General features: G+C 40.1%; 1 protein-coding gene across 50 annotated transcripts in view; it reads left to right on the forward strand.

Annotated features, from left to right (window-relative positions):
* The window catches only part of clasp2 (cytoplasmic linker associated protein 2), an 85,765-nt gene that overhangs the window by 41,212 nt on the left and 25,786 nt on the right, over positions 1 to 18,767 (forward strand). For all 50 annotated transcript variants that reach the window (XM_032535647.1, XM_032535660.1, XM_032535662.1 and 47 more), the window contains exons 7-8: positions 2,890 to 2,960; positions 15,578 to 15,718. In XM_032535647.1, coding sequence (XP_032391538.1) covers positions 2,890 to 2,960; positions 15,578 to 15,718 — 212 coding nt within the window. The remainder of the gene's footprint in view (positions 1 to 2,889; positions 2,961 to 15,577; positions 15,719 to 18,767) is intronic.

Here is an 18,767-nt window from a genome sequence, read left to right on the forward strand (position 1 = left end):
CAGAGCCTTTAGAATCCGTCAGGAAGTTAGTGTGTCCTACCAAGCCTATTTGTACCCGGTACGCTATTGACAACATTATCTTCACTTCACCTCTTCAACTTTAGCAGTCTAGATAACAGACAATTACTTGTCCTGCTGTTATAACAGACATGAACTTATCACAGACAGTTGCCTCAATCATAGACTCACAGCAGTGCGTTACTGCCATTCAGGGAGCAGCGCCGCTGCAGAATGAATAAAGGAAAAACCTAAGAATTAATATTTGACGTATTTTTGGCATTAAAAAATGATTTTTCTGGCCTGTGGTGGGTTCCAATTATATCATTATAGAGGAAACACTGTACAAGCAAACCATTGCAGAAATTAAATCCAGGTTGTTTTTTCTATAGGCTCCGGATTTGTATAGCCTGGTAATAAAGGTTAAAATAAATAGTTTACTAACTGTCCGTTAAATTTTAGGAATTGTGTTACTCCACAATTTAGTTTCATCCCAAAAGGGGTTCCAGAATTTTAACAGAACTGGAATATTGTTTTATCATTCAGGTCAGTTAATCTGGACAGTATTCTGCACTACACACTGTAAATGTGCAAATAAGTTTTAGTCAGTGTCAGATTAGATCACTCATGTTACAGTGAACCTAATAACCCCTCTCAGATGGACAGTGACACTAAACCTGCTTTGGCCAAATGGGTCAGCGAGAGTCCTCTGATCTGGCAGTTGACCCAGCTCCTTAGCTAAAGTCAGCAAACAAGTTGTACTGTACCGATTAGAAAAATGAAAGCACAAATCCCCATGGAACTACGCTACAGCATCGTAATTTATGGTAACGTTACTAATTAAACAAACCACCCTAGTAGATGAAACACCACAGACGCACTAACTACATGCTACCTTAACGCATGTAATGGTGTTTTGGTGGATTTTTAACGTTGGAAAGCCGACTGGACTTGCAATTGCGGGCGGGGCGTCCTCTGGTAACAATCCATAACATCATGGGCTAGCTAACGTTGCTGTTATCTAGGTGATGCTACGCCTGTATTGCAAACTTGTTTGATGGATCCAAACCATAGTGTGACCAATCTCATTAAAATGCTCTAATGGTAAATTTGCGGTTATACAAAAATAACCACGGTTATGTGAAATAATTACTCTATAGCAGTATTTCTCTTTATACTGTAAATGTGTTTACTGGTATTTCTAAGGTCTAGCAGTGATTTGTATGGAAGTACTGTTGTAGACCTGAGTACCTGTTAACACCATGGGATTAACGTGTGACAACGGTCTCCTATTAGTTGGTCAAATGCTGTTTTGAATTTCCTGTTTGAAAAGGAAATGAGCTACCTAAAAGGTGTAAATCATCTGGAGTTGAGGGGATCTTTCTTCAATGACAGTCAACCACAGATTGAGAGCTCAGTGTAAAAGGTGCAGGAGTGTGAAGATGGGATCCTGGATGTAAATAAGGAAGTGGGTGTAAAAAAGCGGACAAAAGGGAGCCAGGGAGTATAGGCAGATGTAGAGGGGGGAGGAGCAGCAGCCTTGCTTTCTGTCTGCGCTAGCTGTACAGCCCCTCCCCCTCTGACGAGTGTGTATGTGTTGGTGTCTGGGAGGGAGGTTATGTAAAAGGGTAACTGAATCTCTTCGCACCCTGTCACTGGCCTATTTGTCTCTCACTCAACACACACAAATGCACGCAAAGACCCTGTCTGAGATTTAACTCTTTGTACAACTGGGGAGATTTCTCAGTGGGTGCGTGGGCTCATCAGCATACAGTACGTATGTGTGACAGTAGGTGGGGCTTTGTTGTATGCCAGCAGCATATATTGTTTTTTTACTCTCTCTCTCTCTCTCTCTCTTGCTCTCTCTATCACACGCCCTCCCTCCATCCTCGTGTCTTCCTCCGTCCCTCCCTCCTTCTTGTAGCCACTGCACCATGTTGGATACAAAGAGCTGAGGGAAGCCGAGGACCGGAGTGTGTCACTAGCATGGGAGCTAATGCAATGTTGCGCAGTAACATATCAATCAGTCCACTTGGAAATACTGAGGCAAAGGAGTAGAGAAGACAAAAGGCTGGGCTATTTCTGAAACAAAGAGGCTAATTAGAATGCTAATGAAAGAAAGGGAACCATGGGAAAACGCTGAACGGTGGAGGAGCCCATAGCAACGCTAATCATCAGTTATTATGACCTGCTAAGCTGTCTTATAGTTGTGGACCAGCACCCAGACACTAAAAGACAGACCGAGGACGGTGTGTATGACTCTTATTCTTGTGTGCTCACATCAGTTGCTAACCTATTGACAAGGAGACATTAGGGCATGTTACTGGGAGTGTCATACTAGTCATGTGTAAAAAAAATAAAAATAAAAAGTGTATCTGCTCAGTGTGCAGGAGATGTTAAAATATATTATTTGTGCAAAGATGTGATTTTTGATGCGGACAGTTGTACATGTACAACATGTGACTGAGCAGATCTAGCTTGGGATTGTGTGTTTGGTGCTGGGCAAGATGTCAGAAGGACTTGTGTTGTGTTGCTGCACCTTCATAAGTGTGACTGGCACAATAGACACACCCACCCACTAACATGCAGGCAGGCAGGCAGGCTGTCCACATGTTGCTGATACTTTACTTTCACTTGGGATTAATAGCATCTTGCCTGTCTCTAGGTCAAAAGTGTGTGTGTGTGTGTGTGTGTGTGTGTGTGTGTGTGGGTGTCGTGGTGGCTGTTGTGTGTGTGTGTGTGTGTGTGTGTGTGTGTGTGTGTGTGTGTGTGTTCTCATTTTCTTGGTCACGATCCCGCCAATGAAGATGATTGCATATTGTTCTGCTGTTTTCATTTCTATAGCTTTGTTGTGTGTGTTCTGCTGTAACATTTCTTCTTCTCTCTTTTCAGGTTACAGACGTTATTCACTCGTTTTGATGAAGCCTTGAATTCAGGCAACATGGCTCTCAGCCCTAGTCACGGTCAGTGCCTTCCTTTTTATTTTGCCACAGTTGCATTGGCCTCTGAGAGCCGCTAAGTTTAGTCATGTTGTCAAGATGTGTGTGCTGTGTGTATCAGATTGCGTGGGGCTGTGGATCTCTGGGAGCCTCAGGCTCAACCAGTGTTGTTTGACCATGGGAAGTTATAATGGTATTGAGGACACCCCACAGCAATGTTTCACTTTATTCTTTTTACTTTTCAGAATATAAACGTTGGTACAGTTGCCCTTTAGGGATTTACTGACACACCCATGAAACCCTTCAGTACCTTCTTGCATATGTTTTGGAATTGTGATTGTCAGACTTAATGATTTTGTGTGAACATTGTTAACTGAACATAGTGGTCTCTCTTTGTGGTTGGCAAGAGAAGCTGTTAGCTTCTATTGTGCAGTTTCTACCAACAAATGCATTATTTGATAGGCAAATCACTGGCTTAATGTAAACCTTGTACAAACATAATTTCAATTGCAATAGGTAAACTGATTTTAAATTTGGGAAGAAAGAGAGCTCTGGTATCAGAATGGTATCAGGAGAGAAAAGGTTGAGTATGTGTTCTTTGTGTGGTCAGTTTGGTCTGTTGTTGGTGTCAAGCAGAGCCTATCATTGTTAGCCCTAAAGTACTTTTGACAACCTCTGGTCCGTCTGGTTTTATTTTCTCAAAAAGCTTGTAAAACATCAACCCTGTTGTCCACAGTCAATCTATGAACACCATTATTCTCAGTAAAAATTGGGCTATTAGAATACACTCACCGGCCACTTTATTAGGTACCCCATGCTAGTAAGGGGTTGGACCCCCTTTTGCCTTCAGAACTGCCTCAATTCTTCGTGGCTAGATTCAACAAGGTGCTGGAAGCATTCCTCAGGGAGTTTGGTCCATATTGACATGATGGCATCACACAGTTGCCACAGATTTGTCGGTGGCAATCCATGATGCGAATCTCCGTTCCACCACATCCCAAAGATGCTCTATTGGATTGAGATCTGGTGACTGTGGAGGCCATTTGAGTACAGCGAACTCATTGTCATGTTCAAGAAACCAGTCTGTGATGATTCCAGCTTTATGACATGGCGGATTATCCTGCGAAAGTAGCCATCAGAAGTTGGGTACATTATGGTCATAAAGGGATGGACATGGTCAGCAACAATACTCAGGTAGGCTGTGGCGTTGCAACGATGCTCAATTGGTACCAAGGGGCCCAAAGAGTGCCAAGAAAATATTCCCCACACCATGACACCACCACCACCAGCCTGAACCGTTGAAAGGCAGGATGGATCCATGTTTCATGTTGTAGACGCCAAATTCTGACCTACCATCCGACTGTCGCAGCAGAAATCGAGACTCAAGACAGGCAACGTTTTTCCAATCTCTATTGTCCAATTTCGATGAGCTTGTGCAAATTGTAGTCTCAGTTTCCTGTTCTTAGCGAAAGGAGTGGCACCGATGTGGTCTTGCTGCTGTAGCCATCTGCCTCAAAGGTGGACGTACTGTGCGTTCAGAGATGCTCTTCTGCCACCTTGGTGTAACGGGTGGTTATTTGAGTCACTGTTGCCCTTCTATCAGCTCGAACCAGTCTGGCCATTCTCCTTGACCTCTGGCATCAACAAGGCATTTCCGCCACAGAACTGCCGCTCACTGGATGTTTTTTCTTTTTCGGACCATTCTCTGTAAAACCTAGAGATGGTGTGCTGTGAAAATCCCAGTAGATTAGCAGTTTCTGAAATACTCAGACCAGCCTTCTGGCACCAACAATCATGCCACGTTCAAAGTCACTCAAATCACCTTTCTTCCCCATACTGATGCTCGGTTTGAACTGCAGGAGATTCTCTTGACCATGTCTACATGCTAAATGCACTGAGTTGCGCCATGTGATTGGCTGCTTAGAAATTAAGTGTTAACGAGCAGTTGGACAGGTGTACCTAATAAAGTGGCCGGTGAGTGTATTTGTGCTGCAGATAGGTCACTTAAATGTAAAAAAAAAGGTAGGACCATACCGACAAATGAATACCTAAAACAGAACATAAATCTCACAGATATGTATGGATATCACACACAGCAATAAATGCTAAGCCAATTTCCTGCCCAGCTCAGTTTTCATATGTATTAGGAACAGTAAAAAAATATAAACATAACTTGTACAGTGGACAAAATATCTACATTATTTTAAAAAAAAATCAATTTGCTCTCATGACATTCACTTATGCCAATAATCAAAACAACATTGTCATATTTAGATTAGATTAGATTAGATTCAACTTTATTGTCATTACACATGTACAGGTACAAGGCAACGAAATGCAGTTTAGGTCTAACCAGAAGTGCAATAGCAGTAAGTGCAGGATATACAATGGTTCCGTAAGTGCAAGACATGGATATGTAATGGATAAATATAGAAAAGAATACTATTATAAACAGAGTTTTACAGATGGGTTTGTCCTATGAATACAAAATATAGATAACAAGTATTGTGAGCAAGATTTACAGCTAGGAATTTAGTGGATATTACTATAATTGCAAATTTTTACAGATATGTGCAAATAGCATAATATATTTATTGATATTACACACAACAATGCTACACAAGCATTTGTGATGTCTAAAACAGTTATACTATATATATTTGGATTCATCCAGTGCAAAAAATAAACATAATGAACTTTTTATAACTCATATAAAGGACAGACTATTTACCTTTAGGCTGCCCTGTCATAGTCTCTCTCTGTCTAACAACAACCGCAGCAGTTGGTGTCTGGTCAGCTGTTGCAGTCTGTTTACTTGGAGAGAGAGAGATAGGGAGAGATGTGGAGAAGAGCTCAGGGTGTGTAGTGCTGTAGTTGCCATGATGCCATCTCCGGTGGCAGCAAAGGGATGGAGGGAGTGTTATTTTAACACCCATCTCCCTAGGGATTAGAGCAAGGTTTTGTTCTTGTGTCCATGATAATGTAGTTGTTATGATCCAATAATAATGTGAATGCAATGTGTTCGGTTTTCTTTTCTTTTTAAATCAGGGTTGTTGTCTTGTGTCATTTGATTTAATGGGCATGAAATCAGTTTGTTATCTAGATGGAATATTTTTTGGACTGTCACTTTTCATTTAGAAAAAGACAGAAAAAAGAGAGAAAGTCAATTGGAGTAAACATTGCAACAGTTCAATGAAAGGTTTGAGAAGGAACTGGTGTAGATGGTCAACAAAATATGAAGTGGTCCTTGATACACAACCATCCTTCAAACCTGAGACACTAAAAACTCTACACTTTACCTGTAGCGTAGGACCTGACAGCATAGAAAGCAGTTCAAAAACCACGGAACAAAGAGATACTAATGGGGCAGATGTTCTCCAGGGGGAACTGTGGCTGCATTCCTGCCTGTTTGGCTTTGGCTGCCACCTCAAATGTACTTAAGTTTCTTTCTTTTGTAGTTCTCATCTACTGCAGCTTGTCATGCCACAGTTGGTTCAGTCATACAACTGTACATTGTTGGCGCATTCTCGTACCTGCCTAGGTGGGCTGCAATTAATGCAATTAAGTAATCAAAATTTAATAATTTTAAAATTGTCGATCAAATTGGACATTATTTACTTGAATAAACATTTTGGGGGAAAATTCCTATCACAGTTTTCTAAAGCCCAAAGTTTCTGCTTCACATTACCAAACATTATATTAATTTTTTTGAAAGATCGTTTTTGGGGGCATTTTTGGCCTTTATTCAACAGGACAGGGGAATGACATGCAGCAAAGGGCTGCAGGCCGGAAAGAACCCAGGCCCGCTGCGTTGAGGAGTAAACCTCTAAATATGGGTGCCTGCTCTACCAACTAAGCTATCTGGGCATCCAAAAACTAAACGTATTTAAAGTTAAAGCTGAAGTGATTGGTTAGGAAGTAATACAAAAGTAATCTGCAACTACTTTGGTACTGAATGAATCCTTTAAGTCATTTTGTAGATTAATTTTCTTTCAATCGACGATCGAATGGTATCAGCTTTGTGCATGCTCCATGAAATACTAAACTGCATTGACTTTTATATGCAAAGCAAATTTGAATCTTTCTGTTGAATAAACAAATAATGTTAGTCTGTTAGTTTTCCTAACTTGTTCCTGCCTTCTGAGCATGTTTGGTACTCAACAAGTAACAATGACCAGCCCAAGGCTCACAATCAACTCTATTTTAGGCTAGAAAATCTACCAAAAAGGTTAGCAGGAGGTGAGAAACTGAACGTGATGAGCATGAGCTAGTGTTTTTCTCTAAACACTCCCAAGAAACTATCACAAATTCAACCTCTGAGACAAGTACAGTATGCAAACTTACTTTTGTTACTATTTGTTTTTCTCTTGCCCTTGCTCCACATCTCTTTTAGGCCAGCTCTTGGCGTTTGCTCTAAGAGTCCGAGGCAGCTGTTGCTCAGAGAACTGGAGAGAGTATGGGAGGGAGGGATGGAGGCAAAGAGGGCAAATGATTAAGGGAGGAAGCTGACAGAGATCTCTCGCAGTAGGCGAGTCACAGCGCTGTGCCTATCACTGCTTCTCTCTGATTCATCATGACAGAGACAGGGAGAGACTGAATAAACAAAAGAGGAAAGGAGATAGAGAAGAAAACAAAAGAGAGGCCCAAGAGAGATAAGTGAATACAGAAAAAGACTACAGGAAGTTTCTATCCTTAACCCACTGTAACCATGGCAGTTGGAGATGATGGTAAATGGGTCTGTTTTTAATCTCATCTGGCTGTGGATGCTGGCAGTCAGACAAAGGCTTGTCAGCATATGGCTTTAGATTGAAATCAGCTTAAATTTAACTTTCACCCCAAGTGCCCTGGCTGAGATGTAGGCTACATCTCCATGTGTGCGTGTGTGAGAGGGAAAACTGGGGTGTCCTAAAATGTCTCCCATCGTGGCATACTGCATTTGTGCGTCTGTCTGGATATACAGTACAATGTGCAAGGGCATGTGTATATCCTTGCGATTCATTGTTGTTTCTTTGTGTAATTTTTCAAAATAATATGCAAGAGAGATGGAACATATTTGGGAGAGATGGTTGCTGTTATGACTTGCAGCCCGATGCCTGACTTAAACCCAGGATAACAGTGACAATAACATGAAAAAGGTACGCAACTTAACTACCCAAGCAAACCGAATGCTTAGACTGAATATTCTGTTGGGAATCATTTACAGTTTCTCTGTTTGATTTATAAATTAAAGAAAATATTTTCATTTGATTCTTGCTTTTCAATGACATATTTCAAGTGACTTGAAAAAAAACAGAATACTGTGCCTTAACTCTGAAGTAGCCTCTTATTTTCTGCCTTTTTCTCTCCCACTTTAACTATTGTGTTGGCAGCTTTCCTGTTTTCTACTCTCACTATCCAAGATTTTTTTACAACAAGTCAGTGGACAGACAATTGATGATTGTTAATTACAAACAAATAATGACTCCAGCCTTGAAAAGTGTTTCCTTTCACATTGGACCAACCTATCTGTCTGTCTGTGTGTGTGTGTGTGTGTGTGTGTGTGTGTGTGTGTGTGTGTGTGTGTGTGTGTGTGTGTGTGTGTGTGTGTGTGTGTGTGTGTGTGTGTGTGTGTGTGTGTGTGTGTGTGTGTGTGTGTGTGTGTGTGTGTGTGTGTGTGTGTGTGTGTGTGTGTGTGTGTGTGTGTGTGTGTGTGTGACAGTAGAAAAAGACATTTGTTTTGATGGAGGTTAAATTTAGATGAAACATAATTAATATTAGCTGAGAGAATTGTGTTTCTTCTTTCTAGCTTTCTAAGCATTTATCATAGGGCTGCTTAATATCATCTAGTATGGCGGTACAGTCATAAACACATCCATTGTTCAAAAGATTTGTACTTGCTGTCTAGTAATAGTTACTGACGTTTTATTTCCATCTCTCGCAGAAATCCCAAATGGAATTACAAGACACTGCTATATGTCAAACAACAAAAAATATAAAAACACATCATCAGGTAGCACATACACAAAACAAATAGAAAAATCATGATAACATTGTATACTAAACATAAAAATAAAAAAAATAGCATAACAAGCTGATAGAGAGCTCTTTTTACAAATCCTTTCTTTCAGTCTGACATGCCGTCCAGTTTCAACATTGAAAAAACAGAATTCAGCTGGATACTAGCAACTGAAAGTCCCCAGACAAAACAAAATAACTGACCTGCAACTAGCACTGTCCTCAACTAAAGACATTTTTAGTCAACTAACATTCATGATTTTGGGAATGTTGGGGGGGAATGACGCTTGTTTTAGGTGTTTGTGTAAGAAAGTAATGCATGTCACTGCCGGCGTCACCTTACTTAATGTTATTTGGTCCTGTTTGAAAATGTGCTTGTGCTAATACAAAAAAACACACCTAACTACACATAAACAAGCCCAGAGATATTTGGTGCCTTGCAAACTTACCATCAGTAGCGGCTTTCATCGCTTGCATAGCTCAGTGTTGACAGGGATTGACACACAATCACACTCACTCACTCTCTCTCTCGCAGACATGCTCATTCTGCTTCAGTGCATCTCCGGCTCTGCATAGGAAGCCATGACCCCGTTTCCAGGCTAGGGTGGTTGCCATGGCAAAGCTTTCCTCTGAATATTATGGTTTATCTTTCTTCCCGATTTGAAATTAGGACTCACAGTGTGTGTGTGAGAGACTGTGTGTGACTGTGTGTGACTGTGTGACTGTGTGTGTTTAAGAAGCTCATTTTCTCTGAGCTCTGTTGGAAATAGAGCAGTCTGACTCCTCTTAGAAAATCTGGGCCTGAAATTCAAGTGTGTCACTCACTCACTCTCTTCTCTCCCCCTTTTCCGTGTCATTTCTCTGTCCCAGAAACAACTGGGTTGCCGAAAGTGAAACATCTGGTCATTATGTCAATGCATGTATGATCAGAATTATTAAAACATTCTTAACAGTGCCAAGTTTGTATTCATGCTGCAGCCATTGATTATTTTAGTAATTGAGAATTCTACCTGTTATTCCATTGAGTAATCGGATGATAAATACTTTTGTTTCATTGAAGCAATAATAAACAATAGTTTGGTTTAATTTTTGTAAATAAAAGAAACATTTTTATTGCCAACATTGCTTACAATATCATCTATCAAAAAACTTAACATATTTAGTGCAGTTAAGTGCCATATTACATTGTTTTAAAGAAAACATTTTCTGAAATGCAATAACAACCTTAAACATAGATTAAACGTTACCTTAAGTTGTGCAACTTAACTTTCAGAACTACAAGTTTCAACCTGAGATTGATCTTTATATAGGCCTATATATATATATATATATATATATATATATATATATATATATATATATATATAGAGAGAGATACTCAACCTATTTTCATTTATATATTTGATTACAATCTAGCTCTGTTACACTTTTGCTAGTAGATCGTTGATCTGTTTCTCCATGAAGAGAGAGAGTGAGAAAAAAAATGGTGCGCAACAATCGGCTGTTTTTTTGAAGAGGTTGTCAACAAGTCGGCTCTTTCGATCAAATTGTGGTCACCATTACGTATTTTCTTGTCTTTGTTTTTGGTAGTTGTTTGGTGTAGTTTCCTCGTCCATACGACTCAGTGGTTTACTTTTGTCGGGTCCGCTTCGTGGAATGGATGATGAAGTTTGGACACTTTCTGTCGTCTTCCCCAGCCTGTCTCTTCTCTAAGCCCCTCACTATTTACGCTCTCTTTCTTCATTTTGTAATTTGCGCCGTCAGTCCTCATGGCATGTGTTGCCAGCGGCGTTAGCCCGGTGTGCGAAAGTAATAATCATCCGTGAAGACACAACATGGACGATACATTGGTAACATTGATTAAACAAAGCTTCGAGGCAAATCATTTCGCATTGAGATTTTTTAGTAATGAAATTATTCGAGTTACTCGAGGAATCGTTTCAGCCGTACTGCATTCATTCCTTCTTTTTTTTGCAGTAATTAGTGACTCATTTGTTAAACAAATAAATTAGTGAGTTTGTGTGGTGATAGCTTCTATTTACTTCTGTCTTATTTGTGGTGTCATAAGATAAAAATAAAACTGTATTCATCATAAGGGAAATTGATGCCCAGCAGTTGCAAAACAAAGTTGGAAGAGTGCAGATGGAAAGAGTGCAACTATATAAAAGACTAAGATAACAGTAGAGCAAAATGTAAACAACTTCATGGTCGTCATTGTGTGTATTGTTTAGATTTTTCAAATTGTAGCCCTTAAGGCAGACAACATATCTCTACTAAGAATCACTATACTCTCAGATGCAGCTAAACCAACCGGAGATTTCTTCACTTTCTGTTACTGAGGTTAAGCAAGTTCAGCGTAGAATGATGATACGGTTTATACCAACAACAGTGCTGTGTGAGCTTTTGGTATGGCTGTTTTTATTTGAAGTGGTGGTACTTTGTTGGCTTTACCTTGATTTCAATGTAGCCAGTGAGTCATGACTACTTAAGTAAGTTAGAAATATATTTATCCCAATACATCTCCAGAGGGTCATAAACATTCATTCTTAAATACAATCTGAATCTCATGTTTGAGTTGTTTCTGTTGAGTTAGGGGAGATTTGAGGTGTAGTCTTTGGCACACAAACCTTCTACCTCTCATTCTCTTTTCTGTCTATAATGCAGTGGGATGCTGTGTCCCTCTGTGTTTTGAGGATTTTGGCATGTTCGAAACATAAAAATAATTAGTTTAGGACGGAGCCGGTGCTGCCCCCATGTGGTCACAACTGAGTATTTGCTTGTGTTCACAGATCTGTGATTTAATCAATACATGACTTTCGCAAGACTGATCAGATCTATATGTCTTCCTCTTTTCGTTTTTTCCTTTTCTCTTTAGTCAGGGACAGAAAAACAGTACAACAATGCATGTGTTTTACTTCATTTCCCCCATCTCTCCCTGCATGTACTGTAGATTTGTTTATTTTGCCTGAGAAGAACTTTGGGATTATGGGACACGCTGGGGCGTTGGTGCAGATGTTTTAACAATGTCTTTAATTTGACCAGTGATTATTTGTGGAATACTATCAGATCTGTATATTGAAGAGTCATCAGAAGCGTTTCGCTCCTCTTTTTGTTTTTCTTCTGAAATGGAGAGAGGACGTGAATCTCGGCCTGGGGTTTCCATGGCAACACTGGCTGGTACATGGTGGAGCCAATATCTCTCATTGTGGTTGTGTGTGTGTGTGTGTTTGTGTGTACACGTGTGTGTACGTGTATATACTGTTTACTTGTTGCATTTTGTGCCCTGTTATTTTGCAATGTGGTGTATTTTTGGAGTATAGTACTTCTGGAGGAGCCTTTCCTCTCCGTCAAACCAGAATCCTAATTTAATAAACCAGCATGAAGTCTGTAAATAAACAGTAACTGTTGATTACACTAAATTAGATATGTGTAAATGTACAAGTGGGCTTACTGAACGTCTTATTTCCCTGTTTGCTACTATTTCTTTTTTTTTTTTTTCTTTTTTTTTTTTGAGAAGTCGGTCTGCATGGGTCGCCATGGCAACAGCATGCGTGCAGTTCTACAAGGGATTCTCTCTGTCTCCCTCGGTTGCTCCCGCCTCTCTCTTTCTCTCTGGTGTCTTTGCTCTGCCCTTCACCTAGAGACATTTACTCCCATGAGGTCTGACTAGACAAAAGCAGGAGATGCAAATCCTGCAAACAATGATGTTAATTGATGCTAAGACCCTCGATGCATGACCACGTTTTGCTAATGAACCCAATGGGTGTTGTTAGAAAGCATTTTAATTCACTAATCTGGTATGATACTGTGAGTTTTTTTAGTCATTAGTTTCTTCATACTCAATTTTAACTATAAACATTACGGTTTTTTCTTCTACATGCATTTTCTCTATGTAAGAAGCAGCCTGAATCTTGCCTGGTGAACCTCTGGCAGGCCTGTACAGCCATCTTCACTTCTGGCTTGTTTTTATATATCATCAAAACAATATGAAATTGTCTATCGGATATATTTATCTATTTTGTTTGTATCACAATGTCAAAAAACCAGCAGCTAAACTGCTGTAAGGCAATATTTACATCATTTAGACAAAGCTTTAAGTTCTGATCCTTGCACCTTGTCTTCATTTTGCACTAAAGTTCTTAATAAAATGAAAAAATACTCACTACTTCTTATCTGTCAAGTATTTAATTCACAGTATAGAGTATACAAAATCTGGTTATTGTATATAGACTATTTATTTATTTATTGAATTACCAGAACCCACACATAGACATTGCCCAGCCCTTTTGTAAAGGATTTATGTGGTTATAGTAGATTTCTCCATTGCTCATCTGATGTCGATGCAAACACCTTTGTGTTGGGTGCGTGTGTGCGGGAGGGTCAAGGCCTTAGATGGAGGGGTGTGGTCCCCCACTTTCACCTTACACACACAACATTCTTTGATCATTGCTCCATCATCCTTTTGTTCTTTTGTGAATGTGAAGAGGGTGAATGTCTCTCTTTCCCTTTTTGTGTCACAGGTAAATGAAGCAACACAATGTTAAGAGGTTGTGTGTGTGTGTGTGTGTGTGTGTGTGTGTGTGTGTGTGTGTGTGTGTGTGTGTGTGTGTGTGTGTGTGTGTGTGTGTGTGTGTGTGTGTGTGTGTGTGTGTGTGTGTGTGTGTGTGTGTGTGTGTGTGTGTGTGTGTGTGTGTGTGTGTGTGTGTGTGTGTGTGTGTAAAAGCCTGGAGAGGATGTGTGTTGTCAATGGTAATGAGTTTAGGTTAGCTGGTCTGGCAGGGACATTGAGAGGCCCTGTTAATATTCCGTGTGTGTGTGTGTCACTCCTTTTCTCTCCCATCACACACATTCCTAGTCCTGCCTCCGCACTGGCTGCAACACTATGATGTCACCTCTCCTCTGATTGGCTCTGAGGCTGCTGAGGGAAGGAGGAGAGATGCTAGGATAGAGAGAGGAAGGGATACAGGATATAGAGAGTGCAAGAAAATGCCGGCACTTGTATGGGTGAAGAGGTTTTCAGACAGCGGTGTGAAGTGTGTATGTGTGTCTGTGCAGCTCTAGTCCTACGATAACGTGTGTGTATGTGTCTTGTGGTACGACTTGGAGAAGAGGGGGGACCCCTATACCACGCCCTCCCAGAAGCATGAGGCGACTTATCTGCGATCGAATCTGTGACTGTGAGTGCATTGATGTGTGTGTGGGTGTATGTGTGTCTGTTTGCTTCTACACATATCTGCTTAACATTTACTGAGCTTGACACAATAGGTTCTGCAATCACTGTTAACATGTGGCTTGTATGTACACACATTCCTGTCAATTGATTTTGCTCATTGACTGTGTGTGTGGGTAAGTTTGATGTCTAATTTAAGATGTAGGGTGGTGGCTTTGGCGCATTTCATGAACGGCTGGTTGCCAGAGCGTCTCGAGTGCAACTGCATTCTTATGCCAACAGTTGCATCCCCACAGTCAACTTGTGTGAGTGTGATATTGTCTTCCTCAAGTGTTTTGCTGGTAGATGCACGTTCAAAATGCTGCACTATTGTTGCAAGCGTGTCTCAAGTTTCAGTGCTAGCTTTCTAGCTAGCTTAATTTCTGCTAGCATGCAGATTGAGTCTTTGGGCTGCAGCAAGTTTTGCCAGTCACTGGTTGCATGTTTGGCATCTTGATCATTGGCTGTGTTGGGCTCTTAGAAGTGATTGTATATGTGTGTGTGGGTTTGACTTTTTCTTCTAAACACTGTGTTTTTAATTAGTATTGATTTAGTGATTCCTGACAAAGCTCTTTGTAGACAGCAATCTCCCCCATTCTTTGCTTCTTGTCTTTATTATGTTGCGCTTTTTATGCTCAACATAAAGGGGACTAATAAAATCCAAGGTGACTGACGTAAACAAGACCTTATTACATAGGTTTTGGACAAAACGTCATTTCTGGCAGTCAATTTTAAATACTTTCTGAAATATCAAAGGAGCCACAGATCCACCACCTCTCACTGCTCTGTTTGGTGGTATATCACAGGATATACTCAGTAATAATAAGTGTAACATGCTGTCCTTTTGCACTTTGTTGGTCATGCATCTCATTCTTTTCAGATGGAAAGACCCTCTACCTGTACCCTTTGTATTCTTAGTGGATTAAAAAAGTTGCAATTTTTTAAACTAGATAAGATACTCTTTCCAAGGGTCTGTTTTGAAGTTTCAGGCTATTTGGCAGCCTTTCTTGAATATTGTAGAAAAAAATGGAGGCAAATAATCTAACCCTATACCTTATACATTGTAACTTCCTATGTTGTTAATTTCTCATTTCATTTATTTATGACATTCTTCTTGTGCCCAGCTTTAATATAGAGGTGTGGGTCTAGTAGGTGGATGGGTAGATGTTCGGGATTAGTTTCTTGTATATACTAAAATGTTTAAAAAGAAAATTAAGGTGCTTTGACATTTTTCAAAAGCACATGAAGTTTTGAATAATTCATCTTTTTATTTAACATTTTAGAAACCAAATTCCAAGAGACAATCTCAATATTTTTGTCAAATGATTACTCTTTATTTTTTTATATACATTTTCTTAGACTGCAAAAAGTTTGAACCCTTCTTTTCCTTGCCTAAACTGTGGATTGTAACAGTCTTCTCTCTGTCCTCTCCTTCCAGATCGTAGTTTTGAAGATGATGACAGTGTGGATGGGATTCGTTCTTCCTCAGCCCAGGCTGCCTTCAAGGTGCCAAAAGTTCCCAAGAAGCCTGCAGAGTCCTCTGCTTCACGCAGGCCCAGCGCTACCGGTGGCAAGCTTGGTATAAACTTACTGTACATTTAAACACACAATGAATGCAGACACACATCTGAGTTCATCTGTTTCCTCCAAGTTTGGAAAAAGGGCATTTCTATAATGAGAAAGTGGAGTTTATATTCATTCATGACTGGTAGACTTAGGCTCCTCTACGCTAGTGACAAATGAAAATGATCAGACTCATTGCAATTGGCAAGCCTTGCTTTTATCTGTGTTTAAGCGGAATACTGAACATCCCACTGCCTGACAAACAGTTCAAGGTCATAAAGCATCATTAAGAATTTACCAGTATCCTCCATTTTTGAGGAAATGGCAGAAAATGTTTTCTTTTGTACGGACAGGAATTTGAATTACTGGTAGCGATCTTCCAGGCTGTTGAAATACAACGCTGGACCACTACAACAGGAATTAATTGGTTCAGAGACGATTCCGTGTAGGTCACATGTTTTCAGGATGTGGGTGCAGCATTCTGTATAAAGGTTCTCTGACAGTATGTACCCCTTTCACTATAGGCTCGTAATATGTTTTAGTTCGTTCTTTTAGCAAGCTTGCATTAAGTTTTGTTTGGCGTGCGCAAAGTTGGAGCTCATGAAGAAAAGAAAAGCAGCAGACCACTTTGACTCACAGCAGACCCTCAGTAGCAACACATCCGCATTGACCTCCTAAACTTCTCCCAACCCAAGTCTCCACTCTAGTCCGTGCATGAGTTTTAGCTAAGCTGGCTAGCTGCTTTAGTCCAACAGAACCACACTTGGCCATCCGTAAACAGTGCCGACTCACACACTCGCAAATGTAATAAGGAAAAGTTCACAGTTCTATGTATTTAAAATCCACATTAAAACGCTAGGCTATATGGTTCGTCTCTCCCTATTTGCTTGACTCTGCTCTACTCTACCCCCTCGTGTTTTCCCTTTTTTCCTCTTCTTGTGATTACATGGAGGTCAATAGGAAATCAAACTCTCATAGGTCATATATTTATATCAATAATCAATAATTATTAAGTCTTCATCTTTGCATGTATTGATTTTTCCCATCTCTCTATTGGAGGAAAGCTATGTTCACACAACGATGCAGTCAATTTCCTGCTGGCTGCTGATGTATCTGTAAATGTCACACATACAGTACGTGCACACATACACTCGTAAGTGTTTCACAAGCAAGCAATCTGTCGGAGTCCTGCCATATTGCTCTGTTGGTTGGAAATACAAGACTGTGATCTTTTGTTAATTGGATCATTAGTCTTATTGATTGTGGAGGGACTGTTAGAGGCTGAAGTCAAGGGCATGCTGGGTATTTTTCACAGTACTACAGCTCTTAAACCTTGATCTTGTTAAGTGTAATTTGATGAAAAGGAAAATACCGAATTGACCTTTGCCACAACATAGTGTTATTTCAGTCACTTGACCTGTCATTTTGTTTTTCATTTCATTTTTTAGGAATTAGTTTGTCTGTCTTTTACTCTGCTATGTCAGGCTGGTTTCCATGATGGTGTTGATGGAGCCCTGTTTGTCTGTATTTGCATTTAAATGACAGTACGCCCACACACTGGCAACACCCGGCAGCAAGACTCGTACAGATAATAGATATTTCCATTTTGCTAGTCATTGGCAGAATAAAAAGTCTAGATCTTGAAAAAAAAATTAAAACCTTATCCTAAAGGATGAAGTACCAGGGCAAGACTTCCCTCAAAGGACAAGGTGGTTGCTTTCCGTGAGCAGGATTTAATCACAGCAGTACACATTGTTTTCACACTGCTGGTTAATGATAATTTATTCTCATTATGATGGCACAAATCAGTTTCTACAGGTAGCAAAATACTTTATTGACAATCTTACATTACATTTTATTCTATGGCCGGTTAGCTCAGTTGGTAGAGCAGACACACATATATAGAGATTTCTTCCTCAATGCAGAAGGTCGAGGGTTCATGCATGTCTTCCCCCTCTATATCCCCCGTTTCATAGCTGTCCTATCCGTTTAAGGTGGAAATCCCCCCCAAAACTATCACCTATCAACATAATTATGATTATTTTTGCAGCCATAACTGCTCACCCTGATAACACGCCATTAACATTTCCAATTCATAAAGCTGGCAATAAAAATAATTGAAAATGGTGATGGAGTTTCATGCCCAGGCTGCTACCATGCTAATCCCTGAGAATAATAGAGGATAGTACCAAGTCAACGTTCACCAGCTCTTTAAGAGCCATGTAAACGTTTTTTGACATAACATGTCTTTGTGAAACAGCCTGATTAAAGTCAGCCCTGGTGAAAAAGAAGGAAAAGATATATTTCACTGCCTTTCTTTCTGTTTACACAACTCTCCTCCACCATGTTTACACCTGTCTTTCAACCTCTTCTTGTCTTGTGGACGCCTTCTCTCTAACATGTGTCACTTAAAGGAGAATTCCGGTCTATTTCAACACGTAGTTCTGTTGTTTGTAAATTTGGAGTGCTGTCAGTAGCAAGAAAAACTAAAACAATCGGTGCTGCCTTATTGTGTTATTCTCCAGCCAGAGTTAGCACCCAACAGGCTTAAACACGGCACGTTTTAAATGTGTTTTTAGACTCAAAACAGGTTAAAATGTAATTAATTCCTGTGTTGATACTGCAAGGAGTGCTTCGGGTAACACCAAAAAGAGATACAAACATATTTTCAAAAATAAGCATATGCTTATTTTTTAAAAGTAAGTGTTGTAGTACAACTAGCAGGAGACAAGTTATAATTGAGGTAAGTTTGGAGACACTCATAGTTCATAGACGGCCCCTAAGCTCTCTAACTGTCATCTCAACACAGGAACTAAACACAGCTGAATTAGCACAACTTACATGCATTTCTTGCACATCTACTGCAGTCAGATTCATTGTGTTCACTCAGAAGGAATCACTGCACATGGGTAGGCACTTTTAATGACATTTGGAACTTGTTTTGAGGCTAAAAACACCTTTAAAACGTGCCCTGTTTAAGCCTGTTGGGTGCTAATGCTAGTAGGAGGATAACACAGGCAGCACCGATTGTTTTAGTTTTTCTCTCTACTGACAGCACTCCAAAT

This window comes from Etheostoma spectabile, chromosome 14, assembly GCF_008692095.1.
Source record: "Etheostoma spectabile isolate EspeVRDwgs_2016 chromosome 14, UIUC_Espe_1.0, whole genome shotgun sequence".
NCBI classification, from domain to species: domain Eukaryota; kingdom Metazoa; phylum Chordata; class Actinopteri; order Perciformes; family Percidae; genus Etheostoma; species Etheostoma spectabile.